Source organism: Anolis carolinensis, chromosome 1 (genome assembly GCF_035594765.1).
Source record: "Anolis carolinensis isolate JA03-04 chromosome 1, rAnoCar3.1.pri, whole genome shotgun sequence".
Classification (NCBI taxonomy): domain Eukaryota; kingdom Metazoa; phylum Chordata; class Lepidosauria; order Squamata; family Dactyloidae; genus Anolis; species Anolis carolinensis.
Genome location: NC_085841.1, coordinates 180785927 through 180805147, shown reverse-complemented (window position 1 = coordinate 180805147; position 19221 = coordinate 180785927). Strand labels below are relative to the sequence as shown.

Genomic DNA, 19221 nt, shown 5'->3' with positions numbered 1-19221 from the left:
GACTAAGGTCCCTTCCACACTGCCCCTATATCCCAGAATCTGATCCCAGATTATCCTCTTATCCCAGATTATCTGGCAGTGGAGACTCATACAATCCAGTTTAAAGCAGATAATATAGTGTAGAAAGGGCCTGAGAGAAGGGTCTCCTTTAAAGAGAGGATAGGAAGGTAGGAACTGAGTAGCCAGATGGCTTCAGAGAGCTGCCTATTGCAGTGGCATCTGCCTAGAAAGTAGAGTTGCTCCAAGGATGGAGGTAGGGAATGAATTGCCCACCTTTGGTGGTTCATCATCTGAGCAAACCTATGGTAGAGAGAGCCTTAACCAAAACCTATGTCATAATGAACAAGCTAAGCCTTAAAAGGCTGAAAGGTGCTTTAGAGTTTTCATCCATCTCACAGAACTTTTTAGCTTCATGCAGGATTAGAGAAGGACTAAAGAAGCAAGCAACATTTTACTGGACCAGACAGGGCTTTTGGTACAAGCTCTGTAAAGCTTGTAAAAAGCCATTCAGCTTGAAAGTTGAATGCTATACCCTGTTTCCCCTAACATAAGACATCCCCAAAAAATAAGACCTAGTAGAGGTTTTGATGAATTGCTAAATATAAGACCACCCCTGAAAGTAAGACCTAGCAAAGTTTTTGTTTGGAAGCATGCCCGCTGAACAGAACACCAGAGCATGTAGGATCAGTAAATGTACATACCATAAAGTGTTGTACATGGAAATATTGGTAGTAACAAGAAATTATTGATAGGATTCACAGTTTGTCTGGTTATGCTGGTTTATGATGACAACTACTGTACAGTATATAATAAATGTTCAATTTTTTGTTCAACAATAAATGTGAATTCTTCTTCATTGAAAAATAAGACATCCCCTGAAAATAAGACCTAGAGTATCTTTGGGAGCAAAAATTAATATATGACACTGTGTTATTTTCAGGGAAACACGGTAGTGTTAGCTATGGTGGCATTGTTCACAAAAAGAGTATCTGGAGCTAATTTTGTTAGGGTACAAGGGAAGCTGGAATATTAAATAGCCTCTGTGTCTCTGATTGTATGTTTTATATCTAATGGCACTGAATGTTTGCCATGTATACGTACATTGTGATCCGCCCTGAGTCCCCTTCAGAGTGACAAATACTGTACTTACATGTTATATTGTTTTTTTCTATAATGGTCTTAAACATGGAGAAAGGTGGTGGTGGGGGGAGATAATTTTAATGTTATTCATACTTTGATGAATATTCTATGTCCAGTGATAAAACACGTACTTTTCCCAAGACATCCACACTACTTTATAGCAGATGTTAAAACTGTCAAATCAAAAGATGGATATTATCAGATCTGACAGTTCTTTTCTATTTAGATTTCTCCTGCATAGACATTGTACAATGTTATGAGTAAATAACTCCTTTTGTTAAACTGCAAGGTCTCTGACTGTAATGAAGCCCACATTTCCTCACTATTCTATCCCTCAACACACAATTCCTTGTGGTTCCACAGAAAAGCAGAAACCCTGTCAACCAGGAAAAAGGTTCAGAGCTGATGCCGTTAGAATGAAAGATAAACTGTTGGACAGTTGGAAGCCAAAATATTTTATCTAGAAGAACAGTCCTAGCCATATTTCCATCTTGATAAGCAGGAGATTGGAAAAATTTGCTTCTCTATAGGCTACCCCTGAGAGAAAGAACATGTGGCAAACAACCAAAGGAACAATTGTGCAAGGGTCTTCGTTCCAAGATTACATTCTGATAGGTCTGGAAAGACACTATTTCCAGCTTTTCCACATACTTCTGGTTGTACCACACATATGAATTCTCCAGTGCATTTATTTCTTGTTATGTGCCTTCAAGTTGTTACTGACAAATTGCAATTCTAAGGCAACCCTATGATTTCACTTTCCTGGCAAGACCTTCTGTAGTGTCTCCTAGCTTTGTCCTTCCTCATTAATAACTTCTTCCATCTTGACCATACTCTGATGTTCTACTGTTCATCTATGAAATTGAGGTTTTCTGAGGGGTGGGTGGAGATTTTAGTCTTCAGCTGAGGCTCTGTTTCAAAACCAGGACCGCCTAAAATGTGTGCGGTTGGACCTCATCAAACTATCCATATGTGCAGTGGGAATTTTTCTGCCAGTGAACCAAATTGGGGGTAGGGAATGGGGAGCAGCACATTGGGCCTCTGGCAGGGAGAGCTTCTATTCCCCCGCATGCCTTTCAACATCAGGTTGAGCGCGATTGGCTGGATGTAGTTGAGATATCTCTTCTTGGTTTTCATTTGTTTTAAGACAAGGGTGAGCAATTATAGTGGGCCCAGAGGGCAATTTTTGCCCATGTAGGAGAGAGGGCATTCAGATTGCCAAAAGTGATTGGTTAGGAAAAAAAGCTAGTCCAGGAAGTATGAAGGGGTCAAGGGAAACAAATCAGTATTGGAGTTTGCACAGAGCTCGAGGGCCATACTTTCTCTGTTTCCATTTTAAAAGATGTCCTGAGTTGATGCATGCTGAAGGAATCTGCTCTCTGAAGACTTTATGATGGATAAGTTTGTGCTGCAGAAGGTGCTTGCAGGCACTCTGCAGTGAAACATAGTTTTTAGATTAATTTCCACCAGTTGTGCAGGTCTAGTTTGCCTTCAGGACTGCTTGGGTCCCTGCATTGTGCCATTAGTAGTTCTGAGCATTAAGACTGAAAGTTAGGGCTTTCATTTCCATCTTCCTTATTGTTAGTTGCTGCTTGTTCTAAATTTCGTATTCCATGTGAAAGCTGAGGAACAGATCATCTAAGTGACTAAGTCTAAATTTCAAAACAGATATATGCCAATCAAAACTTAGGTTTCACCACATCTTCAAATAAGCTTCGTTTGGATATCAAGAAGATAGCGACATCCTCTTCCATCACTGGAACCTACACCCAAGAAGCTTAAGGTCAACAAGAGAGATTTCTCACTTCAGATAATCAGTCTCCCCATATTTCTTCCAAGTTAAGATGGTCCATTGAAAGTACATCTCCTGGAGACCAAATTCCACCACCTTCCACCCACCCAGCCATCTGGAACTGGTAATGCACTCCCTTCAACCCATTTAAACACATTGTCATCTCAGTCCATCATATTTATGGAACAGTTGTCCACCTTTCAAATTGTTTGTTGAACGAGGCATGCATGGGAACCAGCAGTGACAGGAGAAACTTTCTGTAACAAACCCTTTCATATGAGAAGTTTATTGGTAAAATATTAAATAGTATACAGAATTAAAAACTGCACATACACATTTGAGAAATAAGTCTTGGACAAATTTTATGCTTGTTCCTGAGATTCCCTACATTTAATTCCAGTAGCTGTGCACAGTACAAACGTCCATAATATAATCATTTTCACAAAGTATTACAAAGTTTCTGCAGCTTTCTTTTGTGTGTATATATATTTATATATATAGACGCAGACCCACTCTCTCATGCATTTTCAGCACTCATATCCATATACAGTGCACACATACATGTACTGAACCATTTGTATGCATGTAAGGAAAGAGAAAAATATGCCCAATTTAAGTAACCAACATATACTGCAATTATATAGAGACTTTGATATCAACCCTGGTGTATTTTACTGTGAAGCTGTTATTTATATTTAGCTGTTGCACGCCTTCTCCAAGAATGTTTCCCAAACTGGTTTTGATCAGGAGATTCCAAATTGTCTGTGAAATAAGTATGGATAAGTACACATTGGGCTTATGTCTCTCTTTTCCTATCCCACCAGTTTCAGGATTATGGTGAATTCCCTTAGTGGTCAAAGCGACAATAAACCACCCCCTCCACACGAAGACTGACAACAAATTACTTTTCATAAGTCTATAATAAATGGACTATTGTTCCATTTCTCCAATAAGAAGTCCAATTCTGAACAACACCATGTTTACCACTGTTGTATAGATTATACCCACAATGACTCTTCTAGAGACCTGACCCAAAGCCCTTTCAAATCTTGTAGAAGTCACTCCAAACTACTTTATCCCCTTTTGGCTCTAATGTTTTGAGATATGACATACTTGCTCATAATTGAAAGTCAATATGAATTTCATTTATAGGGGAGAAAGCACTTTGGTGTAGCAACCCATTAATTTTTGTCCACTACGTGTTGCATGCCAAATTCAGTCTTAACATTTGAAATACTTGAAAACTATGGATTACATTCACATCCACTTGTAAATACCCCTAAAACCGACATATTCATATTTTCTCTCCCCCTCCCCCCATTATGTACCTTTAAATATTCTGCCAAGGAAAACAGAATTTGGGCTGAAAAAATAAATTATCAATAAATAAATAAAATTGATGTAAATGTTCCTGTGGCAGTTGGGGAGTCTCAAGCAATCACATATAATTTTGAGCCACTACAATGTTTAAAACTGAATGGCAAAAACTTGTGTGAAACCTCAAGGCTGGTTGGAAGAAGGTGATTAGAAACCATGAGTGATGGGCAGAGAATGCAGGCTATAACATATCAGCTTCTTGAAGTGTTCTGCTGCTAAAACATACAGAAATTTACTTTAAAAGAGCAAATATAGAAACTTGTTCATGTGAATAAAACAGGGGAATATGGATCCATTCCCCCCTTCTGCTTCTGCTCCAAGTAACCCCTTAATCCTTAAGAATACAAACTCTACATGTCCTTGAAGCATCAGAGGGCATGAGGTTTTTTTCTCATGTATTTATTTACACTCTGTGACAGCAGTGATCCTCCAAAACACATAGCCACAAATACAATCACTAGCAGGCCAAGGGCAAGTTCATCTGGCAAGCAAGACTCCTTCCAGCACAAAGATGCCTTTGGTGGAGTTTGCACGAAGAACAGCGAATCTTTTCCAAATGCTGGGGCTGATTCCTGCCGTTTCCTCTCAATAACTATCATGAATGACAAACAGAAGGCAAAGAACAATGCTCAGAATGTCTACTGAGAAGTAAATACCACTAGATACCTAAAGTAAGTACTGTAGAGCTTCAACTATCCTTACTCTCCATTAGGTGTGTTTGGGTTTTCAGCCTTCTACTGTGCCAACAAATGGAGAAGCATGAAGCAGTCAATGCAGTGGTGGATGGTATCTTCCATGTTAGTGGGATGGTGAATACAATCTAGGAATTAGTGTGAACTTTGAAGAGTTTTCTAACATGATGCGCTCTTTCCCAGTTGAGCCTGGATTCAAGGTGGATTCACCACCCTGCAATACAGAAGACATCAACTCCCATGGGCTTGGTATAACCACAGATGGTTACTAACCTGAATAACTGCCAATTATTTGTGGGCCTTCCTTCAGAAGCGAACTCATTTGTTCAAGTGGGGTTCAGTAGAGTATAGGACAAGTACAAGTTTATGCAAAGATGTGCAATTTGAACTAGAGAGTCTGAACATCTATTATAAAGAAATCTCCCATTCTAATGTGCTTTGCTTCTTTTAAAAAGGATTCCTTAAACTCTTTTGGCAAGTGCTTGACACAAAGTTAAGTTCTGCTGATTTTAACATACATACACGGCTTTGCCTTTGCTCAATCCTCAAATTCAAACCAGCAGCCACCAAGATGTGGCTTCTGTGCTTTGTAACAGTTTCCCAAAGAAATGTTACCAATATTTTTATTCTGTAACTTACATATTTACAGTACAGCGATTCCACCTATTGGGAAATAGGTATTAATGTACACTAGAGCTAGATAAGACATATAAATAAAGCATGATATATAAAATAAGTCCTATCACAACCGATAAGGGAAGGAGAATTCATAACTAGCTGTCTTAATGAGGAAACAGCCACCCTATGGGCCCTTCCACACAGCCATAAAACCCTGAATATCAAAGGCAGATAATCCACAATATCTGCTTTGAAGTGGATTATCTGAGTTCACACTGCCACATAATCCAGTTCAATGTGGATTTTATACAGCTGTGTCCAAGGGGCCTATGTTGTCATGTGTCCCATTTTCACAAATGTCTTCACAGACGGCTTGGAGTAAGATCCAGTTTTGAAATCTAAAGGAGAGTTTCAGTGAGACTATATAGACTTTGGGTCAGGGCCATTTGGGGGAATGTATTAAATAATGTACCAATATTAAGTGCTTTACCCAAGATGGGAAGGGAACCCTGAAATTAAACAAAGGAGGAAGCAACCATGTCTGACTTCTCGAGTGGCCCAACGGGGCAGCATGATCTAAGACATGCTTACAGAGAACAATGTTAAGAAACCACTACATCTACTTATCACCATAGCAAACACAAGGACTACGGAAAATACAGCCTTACAACTTTTGGGCTCTTACTGTTTCAAAGTTGATATTCCACTTGGTTTTGAACAAAACTGTAGGATGGATACAGACAAATGCCAGGAACAGCAAACTGATGCAATTATTAAAGATGGTGTACCATTAGTAGTCTTCCCTTGTTGCATCTCATGCACAGTCTTAGTTCAAGGGAAGCAATGGTATAAGGCTAAGCCATTTCTTCAGAAGAACTGATATGCACCAGGTCAGCATTTGGGAAGATTTTTTTTTATCACAGCTCCAGAAGTCATAGCCAATTTTTTTGCTTTGATTTTTGGAGTTATTAGAGGAGGATTCTCCAACAGGCACAAGTTTTATAAACCACATGATTTGCTTTCTCTGGTCATCAGCTTTCATCAGAACATGATATATTTAATGCACTATAAAACGTTCAGGCAAAGTATTGCATAAGAATGGAACTCTGACTAATGAGTGCTTTCCCCTTTTAGACTAGGCAATATGGATACTGTTTTCAAGCCTGTTAGAAGAATGGTTTAAGATAAAGATTCAAGAATAAACATCAAGAATAAATGAGCCAGGATGAAACAGAGTAGTAGAAAACCATATTTTTCCACTGGGGAAAAACAATATCATTTTAAAAATGTGTATTTTCCTAAGCAGTTACACATTCAAATTTCCAGTCTGCCTTAAAAGACATTCTTTAAGAAAAAGGACAACCAGAAAAAGATCAACATTCAGCGAGGCAAATATACAGTATTATAATTCCATAGTTCTGCCATCTCGAAGTACCCCAGTTTGAAAATGTTGCAAAGCTTATTTACCTATATATATATATATATTTATATTTTATCAGATCAAATGCTTTTTTAAATACAAAACTATACTCGAGTACAAAAATATGTAAACAGACTGTACAGCCAATGAACAGACAACAAAAATGTAAAAAAAAAATTGAGCTAACAGGGAAATCTAGTCTGAAACTACAAACTAGCCTGGATAACCAGACATAGAGGCCTGAAAAAACAAGGAAGCAAAACCTCCAGCATGTGACACAGTTAATATGGTCAAATTAGAAAGCATCAGATCTTTGATCATAGTTTAAGCATTTTATTACTACAAAACTAACCAACCTCCATCTGCTGCAATATCTGTCATTCATCTCTACTTCTATTGTGCTTTCTTTAGCTGAAACACATTTGAAATAGATAAGGTATAAACCTGTCCTTGTAGCTCACAAAAGTGTTACGGCATATGCCTAAGGATCTCCCATGGAAATTAGCAAAACCTCAGATTTCAAAGAAATTGCTGGCTCCAGATATTCAAAGGAGACACAGATATTTAAATATAAATGTCTGAATGGTGTTTATGTTAATATTCATGAGTTTAAGATTCATTTTCAGATTGTGAAGGGGGGAAAAGTTTTTCTTAGAAATATTTGAACAGGTTCAGAATCCCTCAATAACAATGACTGGAAGTTACTATTGAGGGCTACAACTCCCAGCCTCCTCCAGATAGAATGGCAAATGACAATACTGGCTGGGAGATGTTGAAAAAAGTTCAAAAACCAATCTTTTCCCAGCATCAGCTTTTCCTAGCACATACCAGTTGACTATGGTGGGAAGGAGACCTTGAGAAGCCCTCTGTAGGGGCTTCAACATATAAATTCCTCACTGGGTTGAATTAAGAGAATTTATCCTAGAGAAATAAAATGGCACTAAGATGATTTCTAAAACCGCTGCCTGTTTATTTTTCAGAACTTAAATATGAGTTTCTTGCTTTTTGAAAGTGGTAAGTTTCAAGATTGTTACTTAAGGTAAATCTAATATTTTAAAAAATGTTCTTCTTCTGTAACATTTGGAGAAATACACTCAACACATAAAGGAGGCTTTCTTGAACTCTAGTTACTTTAAAGCATATGTGATGACATTCTCTATTTTATTTTCTGGTAGCCATCCATAAGAGTCAGCCAAAACAACACATGCTCTTAGTTGTGAAGTACGCCAAGAGGAAGCTCCCAGGAAGTGGTTTTAGAAACCATGTTCTGCCACATGAACTTGGAAATTTATTGCATGGATGGTAGACAAGATTTTTGGAATGCAGCAAGATTGCTGCCACCTATTTTCCCCTCCTGCTGCTGAATGCACTTAAGATCATGATTTCAGCTGAAGAAGGGTAACGGTGAGGTTCAACAAGCTCAACCAGCATGTAACCCAAAGATATGCATCCCTACAATATTTCTTCTCCATTTCAAGCTCCATTGCTTTTGTGAGGTCATAAAGCATTCCTGGACATGAAAGAAAACATTTCACTGCATTGATTATTTCTAATTTGTACCATGAAAATCCAAACAGAACTGAATGAACATTAGCAAAACATACTTTTGTAGTTTTGTAGCCTTCCTCACTTTTCAAATAGATTAAGATTACATTGGTACCAATTTGAAGACTTTTTTCTGATACAATGCTTGTTCAAGAGTTTGAAGTGTAGAAGGCCAATTATCAATTTAACTGAATCAACATTCGTGAAATATTTTCATTTCTTCAGACTGGTTTTCTTTTATAAGACTACCACCTTAAAAAGATGCCCCAATTACTAATAAAAGAACCATTCTTGATTTGTAAGATTCAAACAACTTTGATATTTCCCTTTTCCCCTAAGACACAACTAATTAAATTAAATTTTAATTGCAGCTAGTGAAATTAAGGCATTGCCCCTGAAAAATGCCAAAGATCCCCAAAAACTAAAAATTAAAGCAATATAAAAATAACTTACAATATTCAACATCTGAATTATTTTGCTAACATCTCACACTAATGACCATGGTAGCTTTAAACCCATCTTTTTCACAACTTCATTTCACAAGTATTTTAATCATGATGAAACATTTCACGTTTATATTTGCTAACAAGTGAAACCACTGAGCTCATAGACTCCTTGCCAAAGTTAGGAGTCTAAGATGTTTTAAGGACTGCAGCCTTAAAACAGAATAACAAAAGACAATGACAATTTATGATCTATTTCATTGTGAGCATATTCTCAGCAGATGCGTACAGATATGAGTCAACTAGAAATGTATGATTTTCAGAAAACTTCCAATTTAGATAGTACTTAGAAATATACCAGATTTTCAAAATAGAAATAAGGGACGTTCAGAATTCATGACATGAAGATTTGACAAGCAAAGGTAGGTATTAGCGCATTTGTATTCTACCTATGTACAAAACAGAAATATTGACCTTAGTTAATTTTGCAATTTCTTTGTCTGTTAAATGAGCATATGATCCACATTCATAAATTATATGATGCATTTGTATCATTGTGAAATGCCCATGCTTCCAAAAGATTTCTAGGCACCTTAAGCTTTTAATCCTTCTAATAAGTGGTTGAATAGAGTTGACTAAACTGGCATGAACAAAGTATCAAGAAGATCCAAATAAAAGCATGCAAGTATTTTAGCATATAAGATTTCAATGTTTCCTTGCAAATGAGAATTACATTAGTAAAGTTTTCTATCTGTTGTGTGAGATGAGTGGTTTGTACACTTTTCATCATTTTTATTTAATGAAGTTTTCTCAAAAGTTTTGTGAAGCATTTTTGTTCAAACACTTTTATGCAAAAGTTACAATTCTGCACAAAATACTAGTTCACATTTGCCAAATGATCAAATCCAATATCTCAGGTCCTGCTGCTTTGCAACCTCCTTAGGATGTCCAAATTTGCAAGCAAAATAGGAAAAATGGGGAAAAAGATGTAGTAAAAAACATGGGGAGGACTTGCAGTGTTTTTGCTTCTTATATCAAGAAGAACAGTCTCACGGCAACTTATTTTTTTTTCTCTCTCCAGTGGGCTGCCTCAATGAATTTGACACTCTTTTTCACTGTCAATATGGCATAGCTGCAGCTTAGGGAATAAGAAAAATTCTTGCAACCTAGGAAGGATCTACACTGCCATGTAATACAGTATGAATCTGCATTATTTAGTCAGTGTAGACCCATATGGTGAAGTTTAACTGCATTATATGGGTCTATATTTAGTGTAGATTCAAATTGCATTTTATAACACTGTAGATGCAGCCTCAGACATTTTAGAATATAGCTTTCTTGTTTTGACAGATTAGAAATATAATAATTTCACAAGCTCTTCAACTAAGGCCTTGTCTACACTGCAGTTTAATGCATTATGTGGCAGCGTAGATCGAGCTTAAAAAGACCAATGCCAGAAATACTGCCTTTTCTCGTATCTTTTTTCTGCCTCTCAATAACCTCTCAATTACCAAAAGCTATGCTTCACCAAAGAAATGATCTTTCTAAGCACACTTTCTAGTAGTAGTCATAATAGTAGTAGTAATAAGAATCAAAATAAGAACCAGGCTTCCAATGAGCCACACAGCCCTGTGATGGTGACCTCTCAAATCTCAAGACATTTGTTAGGTCCCTGCTGTCAAAAAAGAAAAGAAAAAAGAAACAGAAAGAAAGAAAGACCAAGGTGAATTTGGAGAGCAGGATACAGACACAAATGGCTTTTTCCTTATTGGAACCTCATCTACCCAATTGTGAAACATTTGAAAACATCTAGAATAGCACTAAGAGCAATTTGGGATGTGTTACCTTCCAGAAAGGTAGCTCCGAAAGACTATTGATCAAGCAGAGTTTGTTTACACATTCACACTCTCAAACGATAACATCTTAATTCACTTGAATCTCCCTTCTGAAAGATAATAAATGATTTAAGCAAAAGTTTGGAGGGAAGAGACCCTTTTCTAATGAGCAGGACTAACAAATCTGATTCCATGGTTACCTTCCAGGACTTTCTTACTTTATACTGCTATGCTTGGTTGTTTTGTGTTTTAGACAACTTTAGTAATTTTTGAATTAGCTGGAAAATAGTTGTAGAATAATCTGTCTTCCATGTATTTTCTCTTTCAAACATATCCTATATCAGATAAACACATCTAAAGAACATTTCAGATTGATGCTCGTTTCACTTGTTTCTTATCTACCACAGCTGCAGGTTTGGAAACATCAAATGACGGCATGAGCAAATGGATAGCATGTCTAAGTGCTTCTATAGCAATGATTTACACTCACTGAAGTCACACTATTTAATTTTAGTCAAACTATTAGCCCCCTTTTATCTTATTTTTTGTTGAGAATCAAAGTTTCTTCCACTTACTGTTACAGAAATATGAAGAAAATTTATAGGACAATTGCTTGTCCTCCTCATCTTTTTAATCATAATAATAATTATTTTTTAAAGAAGGTTTATTTTAAGAAACAATTATACCTCAAGGAATCCAAGAAATTAACTTCAAAGTGTTTATCCTGGGTGGGATAATGAAAATGGGATAAACCAAACACTGAATAATTTCTTCAAGGTTTAATAAACAGTCATAGAACTGGGCCTCATCAATAGCTTGTGAGGGTTTTTATCTACTCTATCTTCAGGTTTATGACAAGATGTGCAACTCCCAAATTGGGAAAGCTAGGAAAGATGTACAAGAATGTGAGGTAGCCACTGATTTAAAAACAAAAATAAACATATCCACTAAGCAAAGCAAAAAATGAATTTGAAGTTCTTACTAGATCCTTAGTTCAACTAAATGTATATAGTCAACAGAAGGCTTGTTTACACAACCACAACCTCAAAATCTGTAACCTCTTAATGCACTTTAATCTTTCATTTGCTAATACGATCAAGGGATTAACTGGAAGCTGAAGAGAGATGTCAGTCAAGAAACTAAACCTCTGGATAATTCAGGGCTCTCGGCTCAGTTTTTCATCTTGGAGTAAGTGATCATGTAAACAGTAAGAGGTCATTATTTATGGTAAGCAACTAGGAGCAGAATTCCCCAATCATTTAGGTAAAGTTACCTAGGACTGTGACCCAAGTTTGCAAACATGGTACATGTGACCATAAATGAGACCAAAAGCTGCTTCAGACATGACACATTTCCTCAGGAGTTTGGTAAAAACATTTATCTCTACATACATCATTCTGCATAAAGCAATTGCCTCTTTTGCTATGCATATATATTTGAAAGCTGCCATACACTGTAGTTTCAAGGTGTGTATGGAACAAAACAAGCTTCTTTTGAATGTTTTTGCACATGTACATTAGACTTGTGCAATTTGGCTGGAGGGTGATCCATTTTTGGTATCCGAATTTTGTTGGGTACCTAGATCTGTTTTCGAGAGCCTCCTGAAATAGGCTAATAGAAAAATCTGTTTTCAGTTAGGAAGCTGAAAGTTATGGGAAGATCTGGCCAATTGGTAGCAATGGGGAACTTACAAGGCCTCCCTTTTCGTTCCTGAGATCCTTTCCTTTCTTCCTTTCAAGGGAGCCTGGGTTTGAGCAATGAGGTTAAGGAAGCATTCTTCCTGGACTCCTTTCCTTTCTTGCTTTCAAGGCAGTCTGAGTTTGAGGAACAGGGTTAAGGAAGCACCCTTCCTGGGACCCTTTCTTCCTTTTAAGCAAGGCTGGGTTTGAGGAATGGGGTTAAGGAAACATGCACTGCATACTCCCAAAATAAGGGAAGTAGCCATGCCTGGCAGCCACATGGGCCGTTTTGGCCGAAAAAACAAGGCAACTGAGCCCTTACCATTATGGCCAGCCGAACAAGCCGGATTGGCCGAAGGGAACCAACCAAACCAAATCTGTGCACAAGCCTAATGTACATGTTGTTTTCCCACACTGTTTCCCGAAAAAATGGCATATGCAAAGGAGCTCTAACATTTCTTAGATATTTCTGACTATGTAAACAAGAACTGTTGATTTGGAGTAAAAACTTTGAATCATTGACCACTGTAGTAAGATCAGGATTGCATAAGCAAATCCAAAGAGTGAACTAGCAGAAGACCAAGCTTTGGTGCTCTCTTAGATGGTTGCTAAGTGGTTAACACTGCAGAAATAAAATGACAAACTAGATCTTTCACAATTAAATGCATTTGTTATTTGTATCTCTGAAATTTGAAAGCAGCAGACTTTGTTGATTCAACTCTCTGTATTTCTAAAATAAGCACAATTACTAGAAAGTAAGCACCAACAGGATCTATGACCTTGTCACATGAGCTGTTGGAATTGCCATGCATTGTGACGAATCTGGTAACTATCGTCAGATAACATGGGGAACCTGTCGCCTCATGTCCCACATTGCCTGGCTCAAGAGGAAGCTGATCCCATAGGAGAAAGCGTCGACTGTGCAACACAAGAATCCTCCCATGAAGCCATGGCAGTGGCATATGTCAGCTCCACTCTAGATGATCCATGGTGCCCTGCTGGAAGTTCCTGCATGTTGTTTGATGGGAGCCAGTGGGCTCTGTGGATCATCTAGGGCTGAACCAGTATGCTGCAGGAAAAGCCCCGTCTGATGAAGTAATAAGGCTCCATCTGCACTGACCATTTTATACAGCTCTAACACTACTTGAAATTCTGATAGCTACAAAATGCACACCAACAGTGCACATTCAGCATGGATTAACTGGTATACAACACATTAAAGAAAGTTGCAGAAAAGTCTCTGTTAATGTACTGCAGCAAATCTCAATATATCCCAGGTCCCAGGGCAAAATAGGCTCCACACAATGCTGAAGGCATTGCAGATACCTATTCTTGCTGAAGTGCTTTGTAGAATTTGGGACGAGGGGAATGGCAAAATGTTAGCAGAGGACTAATTAACCCCCTGGGAAGGGTAATTGATTACCTCTGCTCCTAACTGTTGCTTTCCCTTTTTAAAAACCTCCTATGCCTCTGTAGCACTGGTATGCACCTCTCTCATAAATGGGAAAAAAGCAATCCCTGCAGAGCCAGGTCTATGGTTCATGTAATCAACGAGTTCCAGACCAGTCAATCTAACCACACACCCCCACAGCAAAAACAATTCCTCTCAAATTGGTTCCAAGCTGCATTATAGTGCCAGTGTAGAAGAGCCTATGTGTAGCTTACTTCTAAGTAAACATACTTAGAATCTAATTCCCAAAATCAACTATATTTGAAAAGGTTTTTCTTTGTACATGTCGCCCACCTAATTAAGGCTGAGTGCCTGTATAAAGCTAGGAAATCAATATCAATGATAAAAGAGTATACCAGCAGTCCAGTAATTCTTTTTTTCTTTTTAAAAAAGTGCATATTAGAATAAGTAAAAATAAGATAAAAGGACTTCCAATGTCCCAAAGATGTCATTTCATATGTAAAATCAAGTTTCTATTATATGATTCAGTATTACACATAAACACGTATATCGCAGAAAAACAACACAGCTCCCAGAAAGGTAGCTCACCCAGTAATGTCTGTGTGAATATTGTTATTTGCTTCTGCTCCTACCTCTACAGAATATGGGTTAGCTTTATATGAGATCTCCCTCACCATTGCTCCTTCCCTCCCCAACTGGATAATTTTGCAAAATAAAAATTCATCCTAACAGACGGTCACCCAAAACGTATCTACATATTTGAAAGGGCTTTTTCTCTGAAATGTATCTACCTGAAATCATTAACCTGTCAAAAGCTGACAATTTGCTGTTAGATGTTAGAGCACCTAGCGGAGTTCAGCAGTACCTGCAGTATGACAAAATGTATGGAAAAAAATATTGTGACAGAAACAGACTGCCTTTCAGTTCCCACTAAAAAGTTTTTTTCAGAGCAAAAAAACAAAGACAATGACGGCAAGAACAACAAACAGAACTACTCCCTGGTCCCTTCCTTTCCTTCCTTCACATCTCACCACTGGTGCCAAGTGAGAGTGGATACACAAAATAAGGTTAACAACAAAAATGACAACAATTTTGTTTTAAAAAAGAAGAGCAACAGCAACAATGACAAAAGGTGTGTCAATGTCTGAGGAAAAGTGGGATTGTAAGTGCAGTATTTCTTCATGTGAAGTGTTTTGTTTGCTTTTTTTTTTTTTTTTACTCAGAGTCCCCTTTGGAAGAGAAGGCCTAATGGAACGTATGCTCCCCCCGAACAATGTGTGAGGAGAACTCATAGCGGTCCTGGCTGTGGTAGCCACAAATGTTGCACTCTAGTGGGTCCCGATAGCCATGACACCCCATGTGGATGGTGTACATGACATGGTCTAGAAAGAGGACCCGGCAATGCTCACACTTAAAGGCCCTTATCTGCTCTCCTTCGCCATTGAAGACCTTGTAGATATCCTTTAAAGAGCCCTTAGATGCTTTTGTGACATCCAAAGCCTTGGAGTCATCCTTCATGTAAGTGGGGCTTTGCTTCCTTTTGGGATTTAAGGCAGGGTTTCCTTGGAAGGACTGGTGGTCTTCATGGCTGCTTTCTGAGTCAGAGGAGTCCAGGCAGCTGTTGCTGGGAGAAGCCTCTCTTTCCTGGGGTTGACTCTTTGGTCTGATGAGGGAGATCGGGCCGTCCAAGTTGTTTTCATTGCTGTCAGTAGTTTCTCGGCTCATGGGCCTTTCTATTCTGTTAGAGTTGTAGACCTGAGCATAAGCTGAGCTTATGACAGGGGCCACATCAGCAATTGTGCTTGGCATGTGATGTAGTCCTTCTGCCCCAAGGTAAGAGATTGCATTGTTGATCGCTTGGTCCATCATGTGAGTTTGCATCAGCTCAGCATCTCTCTCATAAGGTAAGCTCGCATCAAAATGAATATCTGGATAGCCATATCTCATCAGTTTCTCTCCTGCATGGATAGAACAGTAAAAAATAAAAATAAAATCACATATAGGAAAAGATACTATAGGTATCTATTTTGGAACAACAACAAGCAATAATACATGGATACCCATTTAGCAACACCTCTAAAATGACTTATGTGATACCAGCATTTGCCACCATTCCATACATGCAAACTCAAAAGTAAGTCCCACTGAGTTTAACGGAACTAACTTCAAATATGCATTCATAGAATTGCATGCTTCAGGAGGACATTTAATAAATTAGCAGATGTGAACTATTAACCAATGGATTCCAATTTATTTCCATTTAATTTAACACTCTCTAATTAATAATATTCCATTCTTGTGACTCCACAGCTATTGATATAATTTGGTAGGTCCACAAAGTAAGTAATGCATCAATACTTCAGTTTCCTTTTGTTCACATACTAAAGGGAGCTAATGCTCACACCACATTTACAAATATGAATATCTCTGTTATATTATTTATTTTAGATAAATATTATATATAAACACACACATGGACACACCAGCTATCTATACCTATATTTGCAAAACACTTACAACTGTGGATCAGGAATTTCTATTTTCAGATATTCTAGAAGGCACATGGCATTTTTTGACATGTGCATATGATTTTTTTTAAATCTGGAGCCCAGCCTGGACCACAAAGTGAAAATAAAGAAACCTTAAAATCAAGAAAAAGTACCATTGTTTAATTAAGGCCTTCTGTAAGAAATAACCTGGAAAAGTGGGGCCCGACTGTATTTTATATATTGTGATATTAACTGCAATATTCAAGAAATCCAGTAGCATCTCAGAAATCATCTTAGAAACAGAAAATTCTGCCACAAGCATTCATGGACTGAATCAGTTCTCCAGATGCATGGTGAATAAAGTGGACCGTATCCACAAACCTTTATGTCTTCTTCCCAGTTAGTCTCAAGGGTTCTATTGGATTGCTTTTATTGTTAATGATTAAACAGAATACAATTGTTATCTCTTTGAACACTACTACAAAGTACTACCTGACTTGCTCTTCAACTAAAGTAACTTGCCTGAAATGCAGCTAAGCATATCATGGGAAAACCTCCCTCCTCCCCTTCCACTCTGAGATGAAGTTGTCATCTGCAGTCATAGAGGTGCCCTTCAACCAAAGGAATATTTACTTCTGAGGCAGGACATGAGTATACAATCTGTAATGGATCTTGCCTACCTTACAGGGTTGGTGAGTAGCCTGCCTTGCAGGGATGGTGTGCGGCCATTTTACAGGCCTTGCTTGCAAAAGCTCAGCAGAGCAAGGGGGAGGAGTGATCAGGCAGCCAATACAGTGAGTGCAGTCTGATTGGCTGATGCAAATGAGGTTACTTAGCAACTGGAGATGGGTGGGGCCAAAGTGACAGAGCTAGGCAGCCAAAGAATTCTTTTTCAGTTGGGGGTTGGAGTTTGAAATGTGAAGATAAAGATATAGTTTTGGGAACTGTGTTTTGAAAAGGAAGCCTCTTTGAGGAATATAGTTAAATCCCTTCAGGAAAGGAAAGGTAGAGGGATATATTGTGACTCTATAGTCTAGTGCTGGTGTTAAATCCCAGGAGAAATGGATTTAAAAGTTAAAATTGTCCTGTTTGTGTTTCCTAGGTGAAGGAACATACAGTATTTACACAGAATCCAAGTTATAAAAGCCATCCTTCGTAAGAGAAAGCCTAACTTGTTATTGAAACCATTACGCTTCTTTACTGTTACTGAAACCGCTACACATTCTTTACTGTTAAAATACAAATAAACAACAACTTCTTGTTTTTCCTAACATTGTCTTGTGTGACTCCTTCAATATCCTAACATAGAAGAGGTTCCTGAATAAAATTTTGGTGGCAGCATTAGTAGAGGAGGCGAGTTCAAATTTTCCATATTGTTGGTGGCAGCTGAAACAAAGGCCTTTGTAATTTTTGGCAATTTGAAAAATCCTTTAAATTATATAGCCAATCCTATATACCATCCTTCCCCAAATGAGAAGTCTCCTGCCCCCTTTTGAAATGTTCTTTCGATTCTAAATTTCTAGCATTGCAGAGAGTGGGATATTAAAAATCAATCCCAACTAGTTCTCTTCTCTTTGCGGTATTCACATTGCCTTGGTCTCTTTGTTTAGTACTTTAAGTTGGAATCATAACATACCCTTCTAAATTCTCAACTGAAATGTTAAATTACTGCAATGCTAGGAATTTACAGAATAAAGGAAAAAAAGTTTAGGGGACAGAATTTTTACTTGGGAGCAAGACTTCCTGTTCTGTATCTACACCCCTGCAGTGGGGGTAAACTGTGAAGGAGAATACAGACATGACTATCTTGGTTTACCATATTTTGTACACAATATATATATATATTACTATGCAAAAAAGAGGGTGGGGCTGAAGGTCATTAAGTTTAATGTCTACCATTATCTTATGGTGCCTTGGTATTTTGGACAGATATATACTGACATAGAGGTGCTGATGAAATACTGCAATGGAAATTTTTGTTTTAGTTCTCTACCTAATTGACCTTCTTCTACAATAGAAAAAAAAGTGTAAAGATGGTATCAATGAAAAGATATGCATTGCTAAAATTGTGGCTGATGTTAATATGTTAATATAGTTACTGGAAGAATTTTACTTGACTGCAAGCATTCAGCCATACAACTTCAATGCATAGAAAGATTTTCAGGACAACTTGCATTGTGACAAAAGTTGAGCACGGTTTGTTTCATTCAGACTGAGTAAATACTTCATGTTAGATAGTTTGTTCCAACTTTTCCTTGCCTTGTGGGAATGACTTTGTCCTAAAATTTCACCCATCACGTTGAGATGGCTCAGTTCATAATACCACTTGAGGTCAAGCTCCAGATAAGAAACACACAGGCTTCTGCTCACCTCTATGTTAAAGCAATCTGGATTTCCAGAAATCCAGACTGACTGCATTATTTGCTAGCTCATCATACTGGGTTTGAATTCAAATCTGTTTAAAGTATTTCTGCTAAAGTGAGGAGACTAGAGAACTTCACTATTTCTTAGCTGTCCCCAAAATAAAGAATGAATGACACATCTTTACTGGTTTTCTGAAGCTAAATAATATAATCAGGGGGAACAGAATGTAAATACATTAAATGAAACATAAGGTAAACATATTGAAAAGCTAGATAATCTATGAAAAGTCCATAGACTTTCTCACAATTATTATCATGCCATTTTAGAAATACATACTGCAATGGTTGCAATGTGTAGCCACCTTCATAAATGACTAGGTTGTCCTGAGTCCTCTGTTCTGGTGAATGGGGAAACTG

The 19221-nt window shown here is 37.7% G+C and overlaps 1 protein-coding gene across 6 annotated transcripts in view; it reads right to left on the bottom strand.

Moving 5' to 3' along the window:
• Positions 1-3202: 3202 nt before the first annotated feature.
• The window catches only part of ikzf2 (IKAROS family zinc finger 2), a 129286-nt gene continuing 113267 nt past the window's right edge, over positions 3203-19221 (bottom strand). For all 6 annotated transcript variants that reach the window (XM_062961047.1, XM_008113480.3, XM_062961062.1 and 3 more), the window contains one exon: positions 3203-15910. In XM_062961047.1, coding sequence (XP_062817117.1) covers positions 15198-15910 — 713 coding nt within the window. In that variant the 3' untranslated portion in view covers positions 3203-15197. The remainder of the gene's footprint in view (positions 15911-19221) is intronic.